We start from the raw sequence: 17,395 nt of genomic DNA, 5'->3' as shown, positions 1-17,395 counted from the left end.
AACATTACCGAGAATCGGCGTATTTCAGTACGTTATGCTGCAGCACTAGCTTTTGTTAGCATGTCTATGATTCATTTAGGCTAACAAGGCCACCAGGTGGCCGATTTAGTTCGTCAAGAGCTAACGTTTAGACCAATTTCCCCCCCGCAACCAATCGATGGTTGAAGAGCACTTACGATTTCAGTCTACCAAGATTGTCTTTGGTTGACTACAGCCCTACTCGTAAGCTTCGAGTACCACTACTCAAACACATCTTAGCTTTTAACAATAATCATATAGACACGCTATTTATTTCGAGCCCACATTAAAACAAACACCCAGGTAATAAGGTAAATATCACAGTACCCGATTGGATTGGGGTTCACTTTCACAGTGAAACTCTTGTAATGTTCACCGTTAGTCTTCATGCCCACTGAAATATGATGCAATTTTTGACTTGAAAGGCAAATAATATGATCTCAGGCTGAGAGACTACCAACACAACACCGTCAACACAACATAAAAAGGTATGAGAACATGGAGCCATAATGAGAACCATGGCGATTTTGTGCCTTGAGAAGATGAAAACATTTGATCTTTTCTATGCAACACGTTTGGTTGTTTGAGTAGACACAATATAAAATACTCTTCAAGCAGCAAGTGAAATACTGATAAGAATGAATTTAAACCAGGTTAAACTCAGTTTGAAGCATTGAATATCAGGCATATTATTCTTTCAAACCAAACAGACAAACAACACTGTCCTCTGGCCAACAGCAGTATAAACCAAAGGGACATATTCAAATGCACCTGTGGCAAGTAAACAGGTATTTAAAAACACTGCAATTAAAGTAAAGTACCGTTCAGATGAACACAAGTAAACCTCATTTAGTTCTCGGAATACTCAGTTATAAGTTTCACTCAATACTTTATGAATGGACAGGAGAGATGACGCACAAATTAACGGTAACGGCATTATCCTTGTGCTCATGCTATTTCACATTCAGCTGAGACCTAGAATGAGCGGACTGACAGCACAAGGTGTATGTGATATATCAGTAAAGCACAGGGGGCCTCCAGAATAGGCAAAGCTAAAGGACTGGAATGTTAAGGCCTGCCATGCAATCGACAAGGCAGACACAGTATTACAAACACGTCATGATTATGAAAATTAATGTTAATGCTAATAATTATAACCTCATCTACACATCAGGAGCACAAACTTTATTCAGCCCCTGATCAAATAGAGGAGCCTGATGTAAATATCAGATGATAATGGCTGGTAAAAAATTAAAAATTAAAAGAAAAAAAAAAAAAAGATCGAAGGAAGGGAATGTGCTTCTCAGAAAAGTAAGCAGCAGTTTATCAAGAACAGCAGTATTATTTCTGAACTCTGAGAAACCCTGAACCCTACATAGTAAACATGCCCATATGCATAAATCGTGGGAAATAAATATGATCTGATAATGCCTGGCTCGTACACCTGATACCTCCGGCTACACAGTAGTGCAATGGTAATAGATCTAATAATCAAATGAATAAGAGCACCACAATAGCCCACACCCAAGGTTTATAGTCAGAGCTGCAAAATTAAAGCTCATAATTCCCTTTCCATTGAAGACAAACAGGGTCATCTTCCTTTTGAGTGCAGCAATCATTTAACTTCCTCGTACCTTGAATCATATTGGTCATCATACTGATGTCGGGAGTCCTCAATCACAATATCTGCATGGATTGGGAACGCTGACAGACACAGAAAATACATTAGCTCTCCAGCAACTGCTGACATATCTGATAAAAAGAGAAGGCAATGTTGTACTCAGTCCTTCTAAAACCCTGGAAAATCAGCTCATGGACAGAAAGTTGAGCAGTTTTAAGACCAACTGTACGTCGCTTTGCCAAAGGTAGAGAGTGTTCTTCGATAAAAGACTGGTGTATTCTCTCTTCCACTGTATTAATTAAAATTTAAGTTATTTTGATTAAAATAAATGCTTTGAAAGCACTGTTTGATAAAACTCCCGGATAGGCAGACAAAGCTTAAGCTGGGTAAAAATGTTTTTTGTGCAACACTACTGAAAGCAGACAGAATACAAAGGATGAGTGTGCCTGTACCTTGGTTATAGCAATAATTCAACAATCTAGACACCATCTGAATCCTTGAAACTGCCCTCCTCAGAGCAGCTGTATCTTATCCATATAGGAGATAATGTAGTCAGTACCTTATACCTACAGCGTGTGTACCATAAACAAGATCTGACTGGCTCTCAAAACTGCCTCAGGAAAGTTTCAGCCAGAGAGATTAAGACAAGGTGGATTCACACCTGACCAATCAGCAGCAAGACCCACGAGAGGTTTTCCGGTTGCCATGGAGATCGATAGTACTACTTAGTAGTGCATGGTCAATCTGGTCCTCAGCAGCCAGAACCTCTCTGACAGCTGCCTCAAATGCAGCTGTGACATTAGTGTCATCCTTAGCACTGGTTTCAAAGTAAGGACAGCAGCCGTTCTCTTCACACCAGGCCCGTGCTTCCTCCTCCCCCACCTCCCTCTGCTCCATGTCTATCTTATTGCCAAGCACCACAAAAGGGAACCGCTCAGGGTCCTTCACGTCCGAGTAGTACATGAACTCCTTCTTCCAGCAGCCAAGGTTCTGGAAGCTCTGCAGGTCGTTCACAGCAAATGTGAGCAGACAGCAGTCTGCGCCTCGGTAGAAGGGCGTGCGGAGGGACTTGAAGCGCTCCTGACCTGCCGTGTCCCAGATCTGAAGAGTGACCAGGCGCCCGTCCACCTCCAGGTCCCGGTTGAGGAACTCCACACCAATGGTGTGAAAGGACTGGGAGTCGAAGCGGTCTGTGACATAGCGGTTCATCAAGGAGGACTTGCCCACTCCACCGTCCCCCAGCAGGATCACCTTCAGCAGCAGGCTCTTCCCGCTCATCATGCTACCCTCACCCAGAAAGGCCTCCTCACTGCGCTACAGCCCTCCACACCAGGTGGCAGACCAGGGTCAATTTAACCTAGAAAGAAAGAGAAAGAAAAAAATGGACATTTACTAGACAATCAAAAGAGAAAGGAAAATCACTACTGATCAATAGGAAATGAAAGATCCTGACTTGTCAAAAAAAAAAAATTCAACATGCACCACCCACCCATGGTTTTAGTTTGCTCATGATTCAGTGAAGATTACTAGGAGAAAAGACATAACAACATTTGTATTCAACTTTAAATGACTATATGAGAGGAGTGTGATGGTTGTGTAATAGTTTCAGGAACACAATGAGAGGGGTGAATGACCAAGATGTCTGCCAAAGGTCTCTGGCTGAAGTAAGGCGGCTGGCTCCGGGCTGGACCACTACAGCCTTGTTGCTTACTCCATGACACAGTAATTCTGACTCATGACTGTCTACACATGCACTACGCCTGGGTAAATTGAAATGAACAGGTGCCGGCCATAGCGCGGGGCATAAACATTGCTCTAAAAAAATAAAAGACAACATTTGTTTTATGACATATGTCACAGGTAATATGTATGAGTCCTACGCCACAACAGCAAGGGCGAGTCAGGACCAAACGCCGACTCTGGAAACGGCCACTGCACCTGCGCACACCACAAACAACAAGCAAGCTGACGGCTAAAACTCTCAATAAACTGCCTCGTTGCTTGTCTCTGTGAGACTGTCCCCAGGGTGCCTAAGGACAGAAGTGAAACGGGAACCGAAACAGGTAACAGACTTCTAAATACAACCTTCACGCAACAGACATGAAACTGTTATACTATGTAGCGGCTTAGCGAGCCTCGCAGCCAAGCTAGCCGGCTAGTCTGACGGGTTGTTGACATTCCAGCCTGGCAAGGCTAACCATTAGCCTCGGTGGATTTTTGCGACTCCTAACAATTTTAAAAAGCGTTGTAAGCAACAAATGAAAAAAATGTTGCAGCGAGGTGATATCTCTATCAATGACTGCAGGTAATAGAAACACAAATAAAACGTGTATTTTTACCCACCCTGCTCCTAGCAGTGGATGTCGAGAGGTCCGCCTGGCGCCCCTGCATCTGACTGAGATTGAGTGTCGTGACGTGCGCGCGCCCTCCGAGGAGCTGCACGTGCACAACAGCCCTGGCACACCGGGGTCCTAAAGCCCCCGAAGTTGTAACCAGCTTCCGTAAAGGCTGACAGCAGAGTGATTCCTGTTAGGTGCAACTTAAGCAGGCTACAGTTACTCAAGTACTGTACTTCACAACAAATCTGAGGTACCTGTACTCTACTTGAGTCTTGTCTTTTCACGACACTTTATAATTCTACTCCACTACATTTGTACATTTGTATTGTACTTTTTACCTACTACATTTATCTAACGTGAAAAAATAACAAATATTTCATGGTTGGATAGAACAAGCACAGTCCAATGGTGACAGCGTTTCTCACTATTTTTCAGAATTTTGACAAACCAAACAATCAATCAATAACTCCCGAAAATAATCAGCAGATTTATCCATAATGAAAATAACCATTACTTGCAGTCCTATATAAAATAGTTCAAATTAGCTCCACCTTGACCAGTTGCATGGGTAAAATGCTATTTACACATTAATTCATGAGTAATATTCATCTAATGATATAATATTTAATAGTTTAACACTCATTGAAAGATTTTTTCTGCTTTGAGTACATTTACTTACTTTAACTTAAGTAGGACTTTTACTTGTAATGGAGTATTTTTTAGTACTATTACTGAGGTAAAAGACCTGAATACCTCCTCCAAAACTGCTGTGACTTGTGGGTCTTATACAAATGTACCTAAGTGCATTTTGAGTTGAATTTTAATGCATTAGTATTAAAATCCAGTAATACAATATATAATAAGCTCTAAAACTTACAGGGGCTCATAACAAGTGTGTTTATTTTGTTGCTTTCTGTACATTTTGCTGTTAATACTCAAGTACTTTTGATCAAAGATACCCTCCACACTTGTTTTAGGACATGCAAAATCATCTGCTTTGAGTAATAAATTATGTCTGATATAATTTTTGCACAAACAAGTTCAATTATCTCATTACAAATTCATAATATTATAACCACTCCTTCTCCCTCATTGAGGAATCCAGAATCTATGCATCTAAAAATACTGTAAATGTCATAAGTTCAACTGCTGGACACAAGATACAGTGTAAGTGCACTGTGAATGTGCACTGGAGCCTTCAGCTTTCCACATCACACTTTTCAGACCATGACTGGCTTCCAAATTGGTTGGGATATCATGACTTCATCTTGTGTGTGTGTGTGGGTTTTAAACTCAGATTTAAGATAAGAACAGAGAAATGTCCGCCTTGGGCATTTGAAAACATTGTCTTCTAGTGTCAAACTCGGCAGATACTGTACATTATTCTGCACAGCGAAGCTCAAGCATCAACATTAAGTCTAATATAGTGCAATAATATAAGCACAATGCATTATGGAGTGGACAGGGACTTTAAGATTTCCCCCAGTGTTTAAAGCAGATGGCAATACCTGTGAAATTCTTTTTAGATTTAAAAATAATAAATACAAAGCTGTAATTGCCAAGCACAGACATTAAATTAAAAACTGTAAAAAAATTTAAAAAATACTGTAAAGCTAAAAGCTTATCTACAACAGGAAACACCGGTTTTTAGTTATTTCGACCTGTAATAAGAAAACAACAAATCTCCTTTTGATGATTATTTTACATAACTTATTACAATAACTTTCCTTCATTTGAAAAAGGATATTATTTACATTATTTAATTGCCAACAATAGCCAATTAGGATAAGCAAATGAAAGAATGAAATGGAAATGCTTTACTGGTCTGACTGTTATACTAGTTTCACATCTGCAGAAGTAAATGTAGGAAGCCTCTGGTTTGTATTTTTTATAGGAGACTATATTTCAAAGCTGCATTGAAATCATTGTTATTTCTTTCTTTTATTTTTTTGTATTAAGTATTTGTTGTAATTTCCGTACCCTAAGAGGACTTTTATAATATGTTGTGACAAAATAAATTTAACTTTGCCCAAACTGAACACTGAACTAACTTGTGCAGCGGTGTTCACAGATGTGTAGTAGAAACTTAACTGTAGAGGGCGCTGTGCGACTTTGCGAACCAAAGAAGAAGAAGAAGAAGAAGAAGAAGAAGCAGAAGAAACGGGACAGAAGCGTAGAAGAAAACGTAGAGGAAGAGTCCAGTTATTTGTATTCACTCTGTGCCGTTGGGTGTAATCAGATCGTCGCTCATCAAAGCCAACTTTTACGGAGAATAGCCATATATTTTTTTTTTTTTTGGAAGAAAAAAGAGAAACGTACTTTCATGTGTTTGCTGCAGTGACAATGGTTGGAAACTGTCAATGTTGCGATATTGATGCATGCTCTGACAACACTGACACGTATGGTCGAAACGTTTGTTACTTGCCAGGGTGTATGTTAAACGAAGTTGATTGAAAGTAGAAATAACTGCACCGTAACACTTGTAATTTGGATTATGGGCACCAACGCAGGGCGTGATTTTATATTCCAAACTGAGGATTCAGGCCAACATCAGGCAGTTTTGCACCTTTCACTGGTTGGTACTTGTGTCCGAGTAATGCCTGTATCTGAAATGTATTCTCTGTTCTTTTCAACCTTGCAGATGGCAGGTAGGGGCAGGCTGGTGCCCTGTGTGTGTCTGGGGATGTTTGGTGTCCTGTGCTGGGTATGGGTCTCCTTTGCCTCCTTTCCAGACGATCAACTTCCCTTGGAGGCCTTGGATGCAGTGGACCGAGGAGCCTTTCAGCCCCAGAGCGCTCTGTCAGAGATGGAGTTTGCCTCCATCACTTCTTACAGAGGACCTGGCAACAGTGACCGCCGCAGCAACAAGGAGCTGCCCATTATCCTGTGGTGGAGCGGGGGACTGTTCCCACATTTTCCCGGTGACACTGAACGCATTGACTGTGCCAAGTCCTCCTGCCTGGTCACAAGCAACCGCAAGGTAGCAGAGATATTTAACCTCACAAAGCTTTTTACTGAAACTCTTGGTTTAGACAGAGAGAAGATGCATGCACACATTAGTAATGATTATCATCCCAAGTTGTTCTGCCAGTAATTTTGAATTTAATCTTGAAAGGTCCAGCTGTACAAGCGGACAGCATCCATCATCTTTTATGGGACAGACTTCAGGGCATACGAGGCACCGCTCCCTCGTCTCCGCCACCAGACCTGGGCACTGTTCCATGAAGAGTCACCCATGAATAACTATGTCCTCTCTCACGGACCGGGAATCAGGCTGTTTAACTACACTGCCACATTTCGCAGGGAGTCCGACTATCCTCTGACCCTCCAGTGGCTGCCATCTCTGAACTACTTGCTGGAGCCTGTAGCTGTGTCCCTGCAGGAGAAGAACCGCCTGAGGAGGGAGGGCCTGGCCCCTGTGCTTTACATGCAGTCTCACTGCGATGTACCATCAGACAGAGACAGATATGTCAAGGAGCTCATGAAGTACATCGAGGTATGGTACAGGGGAGGTCTTTCAGGGCCATGTTTACTAAGACGCATGCCAAAATGAGTGCAGCTTTTTACAGTTTAGTGCCTGATTTAACTAGATTACTACTGGCAATTTGTATGTTAAGGGAGATGCAATACCCCAATTACAGTACCTAAGATGCAGTCATAGTTTTACATGCTGCAGCGTTGCTGTCAAAGCAATAAAAGGTTCCAGTTAGAGGGCAGACTGTGATATTGCCAATGAAGCTTCCAGTTTCTGCTGGAAAGAGCCAGAGATCAAGCAACAAAATATTCCCTATAAATAAACAATAAAGTTCCTTTCCGCTTTATTTTGGTAGTATAGAGTGATTTGGTGGGGTATATTTCCTTTTAATCTCACCCTCTGACATTTGAAAGAGAGCTATTCTTCAACAGAACACACCTTTTATTGTCTTGTTTCGTATCTTTATTTTGAATTGTGCACACATTAATAGTAACACCAATGTAAATGCTTTGTAAATATTGCTCTCAGTGATGTTTGTGAGTTCCCATCCGGGAGTGAAATGTTAGAGTTCAGTTCAGAAACGTCTAATCAGGGCTTTGTGAAAAATGTAGCCCATCACATATGTGTCATTGTCTCATTAATAATCTCTTCCAAATGTTTCCTAGCTATGCCCTGCCAATCTTTCAACTCCCTCACACGTTATTTCTGTCTCTGTAGGTGGACTCCTACGGGAAATGCTTGAACAACAAACCTCTGCCTGAACATCTGGAGGACACGGCCTCTGCTACCGGCGAGGAACCCAGATTCATGAACTTTGTAGCACGCTACAAGTTCCACCTGGCACTGGAGAATGGCCTGTGTCCGGATTACATGACAGAGAAGCTGTGGCGGCCTCTCCATCAGGGCTGTGTGCCTGTCTATCGAGGCTCCTCTGTGGTGGTCGACTGGATGCCCAACGACCACTCTGCAATCGTCATAGATAACTTCCCCTCACCAAAAGCTCTTGCTGACTTACTCCAACGTCTTGATGAGAATGATGATGAATATGCAAAGTATTTAGAGTTTAAGAAGCCCAGTAGTATTACCAACACTCGTTTGCTGGAGGCTCTAGAGACGCGTGAGTGGGGGGTTAATGACATGAGTAAACCTAACTACCTAAATGGATTTGAATGTTACGTGTGTGACCAGGAGAATGCACGACTGGCAGCAGAACAAGCATATAGGAAAGCACCTAAGAAGAACCAACCTCCTCAGCCTAAAATGGCCAATAATTCTCACATGGGATGCCCCCTGCCCAGCCCTGGGTACGGAGACATCCAAGACCTACCTGCAGATGATGGGTGAGTTTTACTTAAATTATTTCACCGTGCTGGCTGTGAAATCCTTCTATTTTCTATACTTTAATGTGAATAACAATGTTGTGAGGAGAGAGGAATCAGCCTAATTTAATTGTCTAATTAAAATATCCTTGTTGTTGAGCCTAATCTGTTTGTATATCTGTCCGCAGATGGTTGCAAATATGGCCTCAGGATTACTGGCAGAGCCTGGACCAAGCAGAGGGGCTGGAGTCTCTGATAAGACATAACGAGTTAGACCCTTCGCTGCTGTGGAAGCACATCCAAAACATAGCTGTGAGCAGAGCCAGAGGGAAACACTGACACAGGCCTTGAAACAGTGGATAGAGCACATCCCATATGGATGGAGTGCCCCATCTTATGCATCCCCTCTGTTTAAATGAGGGAATGAAGGAGAAATTACTCATATTTTTGCACCTGAGCCAACCCTCCTTTACTCTTAAGAGCAGTTTAGTTATACTGTAACAGATTTTGATATTGTATTCAGCGGACGTGATACTTTTGTCCTCTATTCCAAGTTCAGTGATGGGAAAATAATGTTTCTAGAGTGCTATATGCTAATATTTTCTGTAACTGAGGTGCCATTGTAGCCCTTGCTCTGCCTTGCATTGTTAACATGAACGTCACGCAGTGCAGTCGTTCCGGAGATGCACATTCTCATGGGAGGCACATTTTCGTTGGATTGGGGCAGAGCCAGAAACTTGTCCTCTGTACCAAGGGAGCTCTGCCTAACTGTGTGTGAAGACCATCATGACAGTAGCCAATGAACTGCATTAGCTTCTTTAAAGTTACTCAGCAGGGAGCTGATGGTTATTAGCTGAAGTCACATTTATGTACACAGCTATTTTAAGTGACTATGCAAGGAAAATATTATTTCACCAAGGAGTGAAGAAAGGCTAATGTAAAGTTAAGCACAACTCCCAGTGGGAAATAACCACTGCATTTGTAAAGTAGTTCTGAGGAACATCTCATCTAATGAATTTCTGTGGCAGATACTATAACTTACTTTATATTATTGCTCTAACTGTATTCTTTTACATGATGCTAAGATCACCTTTATGTGCAATAATTTTTTAATAATGCTTTTATAAAACATGTAACTGCTTGAGACTCCACAGCAGCCTTGTGTGTCTCCTAGGACACTACTTTTGTATCACATATTTATGCCAGGATCGTATAAATTATTTTATTTTGTTAACAAAGCATCATACATTTGAACACACTGTTTTGTGTAAAGAAGAACAAAGGAAGTAAACATTTTGTAACAAAGTCATTTTCTTACATAACTACTGTTGCTTAATTATAATAGTGTACCCCACTTGCCAGTATTAGTCTGTTCACAGTTATATGTATCGCATCATATAGTACGGACATATCCTTCATGATCTACTGCGGCAGATACAGCTTTCACCATCAGGAAAAAAAAAAACAACACAAGCTTGTATAACATGTTTGAGAAATTAGAAATTTAACCTCATGTAACATTCAACATTAAGAAATCATATTGTTCAATGTAATGGTCTCTGTAATCGCCCTAAACCACAGCAAAGTTCAAACTGAACACAGTCAAAACTTTGCAAAAGACAAGTTCTCACTTTATATGCAAATGAACATGAAGTGAAGGGGATGAGGATAAGAGGCTGCTGAGGAGCTTTGATAATCAGTCGAAAGCTTTGGAGTAGCAGCTCTCGCAGTGGACTTTCCCACCATGTAGGAACATACTGTAGAGCAGGTCTCCCATAGGCTTACTACACACACCACACTGAAAAATTATGAGATTGTCAATAGAAAGTACTTAAAAGAAAATACAGTGCAGAGCAGTGCTTTTATCCTTGAAATTCAGTATTGTATAGAAAACAGTTTTAGATGTGAAAACAAAAGTAACTGGTTAAACCTTGTTACATGGAATGGCAATATACAATGGCTAAAGATAATTTATATTTGAAGTTAAGTGGTTATAAATGTTAAAGGAATAGTTTGAGATTTTGGGAAATTCGCTTATTGGCTTCCTTGCCGACAGATAACAAGGTTGAAGTCCCTTTCATAACAGTCAAATATGAGGCCGCAGCCAGTTAGCTTAGCTTAGCATAAAGGCTGGAAACAGCTAGCCCAGTTCTGTCTAAAGATAACAAAAGGTAACAGCACCTCCAAAGCTCACCCGTTAACATGTTGTACCTCACATGCTCATAGCTGAGAAATAGTCCACAGCAAACAGGACGTAACATGGTTAAGATTTTACTGAGCTTTAATGGTGTTGGTAGGGAAACTTTTGAACTATGCATAGTTTCCCTGTAAGCTGTACATCATTTATTTATATCTGTCATTCACTCATGATAAGGACATGAGAGTGATATCAATCTGCTCGACCGGGGTCTTGGCGAAATTTCAAACTGTTTTTTAAGGTGAACAAAAACTAATTTTCTTCAGGGATACATGAATGTTTTCACCATTTTAGAGGGAAATAAATACCACATTCTGTCTCCAGCAGAAAAGCAGATTTATAAAATTACCTTGAAGCAGGTGGGGTGACAGTTGATATTGAGGTGCTCAATGGTGATCTTGGCGTCATTGCCCACCTGCTGTCCGCAGTATGTACAGGTGGATGACAGTGAGCCGCTGGGGAAGACAGAGCGATGGAGACCAGTTAGTTTGGCCGCTCAATTGGAAACAGCTCTTGTGCAGCTGCAGCTCTGTCTGGTTAAATAACCTGTGACCTTTTCTGTTCTGTGTGAGGGAATTTAAGATGTGTAAATAATCCTTTCATGTCCCCGCTTAGCCTCCTAATGAGCAGGCTTGGTGGAATTTCTGCCCTACTGCTTACATGTTTCTAGTTTCATCAGAATGGGAAATAACAAGGCAGTGGGAGAAAGAGCTTAAAGGGTAAAGCTCTTTCAAAACAGGTTTAGGGAAATGTGTGGTTGCCAGGAGTTAAGTGGAGGAGCTGTTCTAAGACTAATTGACAGAGCTTGATATCAAATAATCTGACCCAAACGAGAGCAACTACTAAACCACAATTTTCTGTGCTTGCTGAAGAAAGTTTGCTGATAAAACATTTGAAATACAAAGGAGCTGAAGGTAAAGTTGAAGTGTCAGTCACAATACAAACACTGAAAGTAGCTCAGGCGGCAGTTAAAACAGGAGTGATAAAAGAAGTTCAAGTTTCAGCGGAGGTGTAAGCAGTGAATTAAGTTCAAGTAACAACTTAAAATGTGACTGCTGAGTGAAGTTAAGCTTAGATTTCTAAGTTTAAGCGAAAATGCTGAAAGGAGTTGAAATGTCATGCTAAGTGTAAGTGATAAATTGAGCTTGAAGTGTCAGCTGATGTAGAAATCCTAAAAAATTTATTTAAAAGTGTATACACTGAAAGTGAAAGCACTAATGGCAGTTAAAGTAAAATGTGCAGGAAAAGTGGAAGTTGAGTAAAGTTTTATTTGCTGTTCAAAGCTTAAGACCTCAGATCAGAAAGGATTTCAAGTGTCAGTCGAAGTATAAGCATTGAAAGGAGTTACTTGGAAAAAAATGAATAAATGCAGTCAAGAAGTAACTTGATGTGTAACTGGTGAAAGCAGTTGAATTGTCAGAGGAGAAAAGGGCTCAGGCTTACAGCTGGTTTAATACAGGTTTAGGGAACAATGTTATTACCTGGAATAAGTGGAGGGGCTGCTGGAAGAGTAACTGTAAGAGTTTGATGACCCACTGAGGGAATATGAGCAATAAGTAAATCACCATTAGAGCAGTGTTTATTCAGCAGAATCTTTAAATAAATACTGGTGTTTGATCATGTAAATTATGTAGCGGTCCTACCTATTGCATGTGTCTCTGGCATTATACGAGGACGTCTCTGTTGCATTGACATACTCCTTCACATATACAAACCCCCTTGAACACAGGCAGGAAAGAGGGAGTTAATATGCATAGTTAAGATAGATCTTACTTGTCACTTTCATTTAAAAATATAATTTGTTAAATTATTCACTTTTTGGTCTCAGGTTCTGTTGTTTGGACACGGTGGTCGTCTTCTATCACGGACCTGGAATAGGTTTCATAATTGGAGACAGAGTGCAGCAGCGTTAGTCTCATCTTTCACTAACTGAGGACAGCAGTGTGATGGGTTATCCAGAAGGAATCTACATCTGTCAAATGTAACTCAGGAGATAATCATTTTCTGCCATCGCTTGTTAATGGCATGCTGTTTAACGGGCTGTGATTTAACAAAAGGACATCTCTAATACAGATCATTAATCTGACATCTGGAGGCTGATAATTAGAGGGAAGGAAATGAGGGCAAATTGAAAGACAATGGGAAAGCAGATCTTGTCATCTAACTTCAGTAACAGAGTTGAGACAGGGGACTGTCTCCCCAGGCATCATGCAAGAGTTGCAGGTACTGTAACTTGAGATCCAGATTTTAGTATTAAGCAGATACAGCTGCGTTCCCACACGGTTTAGCCTAAACCAAGTCCCCCAACTAAGACAGCTGTGTTACAAACACAGAGACAAAGGCAGATGTGGTAGGTGAAAGTGTAAAACAAGCCCAGATGACCTAAACATTAGTTATTGATTGCTTGATATTAAACACATTTCACTAAATTAAACATTTAGTCCACACAGAGAATAACAGGAAAATTTAGTTTCCATGCAGTAGCATTTCCTGGTTTGAAACTTCAAGAGTCATAAAAGACAGAAAGCTCTGGTAAAAAAAAAAAAAAAAAAAAAAAGTGTCTTTACAAAAGTGAGAAAATCAACAGACCAGATAGCAGAAAATAACACTCTGGAGAAAGTATTCTTGCATTATGCTGAGGCTGATAGTAACAAGATCATAAACTTACCGATCCATAGCAGGGTCTGGCTCACTGCGTATCTCCCTGGAAAGTAAGGAAAGCTGTATTAGACTTTTACTGTAGGCTGTAGCAGTCAATAAGCTGGACGCTGTCCAGTGAAAAAGAATTCTGCAGTTTTTCTAAGTGTATAAAGCTGATCTTTCTAACTCACAGCTCCAGAGGGGTCGGGGTTTATTGACCAGGTGTGGTCTGTTTTCTTTTGTACTGCAGCACCGCCTCATCCTGAGCCCTCCTCCCATGCATTGTAATTGTAAACATCACCTACATGCCTCTAACGCTCTCCATTCCTTCTAATATCCAAAGTTTTTGATCATAAGACTGGAGTTTTAACAATTTCAAAAGCCCCCCCGACCCCCAAACCTGATAGTGGCGACGTCTGTGTCTGTCTCTGTCTGTGTATCCTCTGGGCTACAAAACATAGAACATTCCTGCATTAGAATAAATCTGGCAGCGCAGAACAAAAAAAAACAAAAAACGGTGACACTATTAGAGTACAAAATAACAAGTTGAGAAGAAGTTGATTAATCTCACAGTGAGCCATGAGGAACTTGTACTTAGCTCTCTTTCAATTAAATGGTTGACAGCCACTGAATTTTAAGGTGCTATAATCATATCCTGCTTAAATGGTACAAAAAATAAAAGTCCTTTAATATGCATTTAATGAGCTCAGCCAGAGCAGAGATACCTTTGCTCTTCCTCCTCCTCCTCCTCCTCCTCCTCCTCCTCCTCCTCCTCTCCTGTAGTGGTAGTGATAGTATAGACAGTGGGTGATGTCCACCTGTCCCATGGGGAGTCATTCTCATTGGACCTTGAGCAGAAACAAAGACATGGCATTGTAGCATGAGAGGATGACGATTTCGTAATGCGTATATTGTACAAAAAAGAAAAAAAAAAGTAAATAAAGGCTGGAAGGGGATCTGTTTACCACAGTTATGAGGGAAAGTTGTAACAAATATACATCTGACCTATTTTCATCAGCACCAGTGCACAATGTCTTCTGGCTCAATGAGTAGATGCTGCAAAAGCCTAGTAACTTCACTGTAGTGAAAGGGAAGGAGGTTATGGGAACAAAAGGAGCAGATATGCACCCGGAGCTTTTAATAAAAAGATGACTTACTTTCTCTCAAACATGATCAGCGTCTGTTGATCTTCAGCTTGGCCTTCCATTTCAGGCTCTTGGCTGAGAGGGGACATACATTGAAAGGCTTTTAGCACGTAATGGACAGGGAGGGGTGCGTTTGGATAAATGAAACGCAGTTGTCCGCATTGTGTGGAAGTGTAAGAGTAAATCGAAGTGTGCCATCACCTCTCTTCTGTGTTAGTCGGCTGAGGCACGCTGGATTCCCATGTGTGTGCCCATTGCCGCTGAGTGCTGAGACTGAAGAGCCAAAGTGGAGAGAGAGAGAGAGTGAGAGAGACGATGCAGAAGTCGTGACAGATCAAGCATATCAGACATTGGTAATATAGGCCTGACTGAGGAATTGATTTCTACAGGTCCACACTCTTCATCCTTTCCTCTCCTCCTCTCACTCACACATTCATAACACAATTATGCCCTAGGTTTAATACCTTGTGCTGTCAGTGTTGATGGGGATGACGTCGTCTGAAAGGGATTTCAGGGCTTTACTGCTCATGCTGTCAAACACACACACACACACACACACACACAAAAGGGGAAAAATATAGTAGAATTTAAGACATAAGACACAGTAACATTGTATATCAAGAAATTTAAATTTTAGTGCTGAAATGACCAGTTGATATAAATTAGTTGAAAATCAGTGATTTATTGTAAAAATGGCAAACAATTTCTGGTCCCACTTTCTCAAGGATATAAGTTTGCTGCTTTTCTCTATTTTATATCATTATAATTGGAATTCTTTTTTGTGCTGTTGGTCAAACAAAACAATTTGAAGACATCTCTCTGAAGTCTATGGGAAATTGCATAAGGAATTTTTCACTAGTTTCTGATATTTTATATACTAAATTATTAATTTAGTGCTGGGCTGCAATTAACGGCCATTTCCATAATCAGTTAATTTGCAGATTATTTTCTCGATTAATCGATTCTTTGTTTTATCGACTGAATGTCAGAAAATAGTGAAAAATGCACAAGACAATTTCTCAGGACCTAAGGTGATAGCCCAAAACCCCAAAATATCCAAATATACAATGATTTAATACAAAGAAAAGCAGGAAATCATCATATTTCAAATCTGGAACCAATGATGATTAATGGATTACCAAAACTGTTACCAATTAATTTTCTTTCTAATTGACTGATTTTCTAATCATCTCAGCTCTAATCTACTGCTAAAAAAGAATCAACATATTAATCAATACTGAAAATAATTGTTGGTTGAAGCCTAATTTTACTTAATTTCTAGCTTAATTTCAGATAAAGGGTTAGATAAGTGCAACTAATTTACTTTATTTCTGGACTTGGATCTTTGTTCTCCATCGAAGTGGTTGGTGCACTGAAGAAATTAAATAAAGGAACTGACATAAGCATATCAATAAGATGAACTGTGATCACAGTGCGGATTGCTAGGTGCTGATTACGAATAATAATAATCGCAATAACTTACAAAGTGAGGCAGTTGTAGTCAAAAGGATATTATGTAGTAACATGCGACAAACAGAAAAAGAGGATTTTGCAGTATCACTCCTGTACCTGTTGATGGAAATATCTGCAAGGGGCTGGAGCAGGTCAGAGGAGCTGCAATACAGAAAAATGGCTCATAATCAGAGACTGCTGCATTATGCATGCCGGGATGCTATCTGACTGCCTGGAAAACAGTCATAGCTCCAAACCAATATGATTACCTGTTAAGGGATGTGGTCCCTATCGGATATGGATCAAACGGATCAGTCGAGCTGAAAAACAATTTCACACTGATTTCACTCTCAATTGTCAGCATGGCCCATCAGAATTCCTCTGACACAACAGAGGAATTCTGATCACATTGACTCATAATGGAAAGATTTAATGCAGTTTGAATGGTAAACAGAAACACAGAGGAACCCGGGGCCAGACTCAATCAAAATTACAATCTGGATGAATTTGACCAATGGAAAGACTATTCTGCTGCCGGTAAAAGTCTGTGTATTTCAGGTTTTCTTCAGTTAAAATGAATCCTGTTTGCAGTCAGTATCTATACACTAAACAAATACTTAATACTATCAATTCTGTTTTCATATATGTAACAAACACGAAATTTTTTTCCTATTCCTACTTAATTCATATCTTACAGGAATGAGAATGTATCTTACAATTGAATCCAATTTTTTGAGCAAATCAGATTTTTTTTTCACTAAGTGTAAGTGGAGTAAAGTATTTTTTAAACACATTTACTTACATATTACATGCACTGTAACACAGACATTCTGAAGCATAGCCCATATACGACATGGCAGTCAATTAACTACCTGGATTCAGTGACGGTAGTTGTCCCACGTGAGCTCCAGGGATCTGCATTGTCCTCTTCACTGCAGGGGGGCAAGATAGAAGAGTAAGGAGGGCGGTACGGCATGAATGGCATGATGGGAAGAGAAAAGAGGGCAAGTAAAGGTTAGTGTGGTTTTTCTCATACACTATTTACAACGCCACTCCATTAGAAAAACTTGAAATCCACTGAACTATTTAATAAGCATGAAAACCATCTGAATATAGTAACAGACTTTTTCTGTGTGTGTGTGTGTGTGTGTGTGTGTGTGTGTCTGTGTGTGTGTGTGTGTGTGTGTGT

General features: G+C 40.4%; 3 protein-coding genes across 6 annotated transcripts; 1 reads left to right on the top strand and 2 right to left on the bottom strand.

The window, feature by feature from the left end:
* Positions 1–1,280: 1,280 nt before the first annotated feature.
* On the bottom strand, positions 1,281–4,121 carry rab9b (RAB9B, member RAS oncogene family). The gene is made up of 2 exons (XM_040120675.1): positions 3,983–4,121; positions 1,281–2,996 (listed from the first exon to the last, which is right to left on the bottom strand). The coding sequence occupies exon 2, from the start codon at positions 2,918–2,920 to the stop codon at positions 2,309–2,311; it is 612 nt and encodes a 203-aa protein (XP_039976609.1). The 5' UTR covers positions 2,921–2,996; positions 3,983–4,121; the 3' UTR covers positions 1,281–2,308.
* Positions 3,545–10,065, top strand: fut11 (fucosyltransferase 11 (alpha (1,3) fucosyltransferase)). 4 transcript variants are annotated; one of them, XM_040120668.1, is made up of 6 exons: positions 3,545–3,702; positions 3,994–4,158; positions 6,620–6,958; positions 7,094–7,474; positions 8,171–8,793; positions 8,961–10,065. In XM_040120668.1, the coding sequence occupies exons 3-6, from the start codon at positions 6,620–6,622 to the stop codon at positions 9,109–9,111; spliced, it is 1,494 nt and encodes a 497-aa protein (XP_039976602.1). In that variant the 5' UTR covers positions 3,545–3,702; positions 3,994–4,158; the 3' UTR covers positions 9,112–10,065. The 4 variants fall into 4 exon arrangements, with proteins under 4 accessions (XP_039976602.1, XP_039976603.1, XP_039976600.1 ...); XM_040120669.1 differs by lacking the exon at positions 3,994–4,158; XM_040120666.1 differs by lacking the exons at positions 3,545–3,702; positions 3,994–4,158 and adding an exon at positions 6,147–6,324.
* Positions 10,031–17,134, bottom strand: znf185 (zinc finger protein 185 with LIM domain). The gene is made up of 15 exons (XM_040120674.1): positions 17,079–17,134; positions 16,476–16,526; positions 16,324–16,368; positions 16,079–16,126; positions 15,219–15,284; positions 14,956–15,027; positions 14,767–14,829; positions 14,335–14,457; positions 14,010–14,057; positions 13,638–13,673; positions 12,785–12,838; positions 12,613–12,687; positions 12,451–12,504; positions 11,319–11,424; positions 10,031–10,570 (listed from the first exon to the last, which is right to left on the bottom strand). The coding sequence occupies exons 4-15, from the start codon at positions 16,108–16,110 to the stop codon at positions 10,469–10,471; spliced, it is 831 nt and encodes a 276-aa protein (XP_039976608.1). The 5' UTR covers positions 16,111–16,126; positions 16,324–16,368; positions 16,476–16,526; positions 17,079–17,134; the 3' UTR covers positions 10,031–10,468.
* Between the last annotated feature and the right edge of the window lie 261 nt (positions 17,135–17,395).

This window comes from Xiphias gladius, chromosome 23 (genome assembly GCF_016859285.1).
Source record: "Xiphias gladius isolate SHS-SW01 ecotype Sanya breed wild chromosome 23, ASM1685928v1, whole genome shotgun sequence".
Lineage (NCBI taxonomy): Eukaryota > Metazoa > Chordata > Actinopteri > Istiophoriformes > Xiphiidae > Xiphias > Xiphias gladius.
This window is presented reverse-complemented; position numbering and strand designations above follow the sequence as displayed.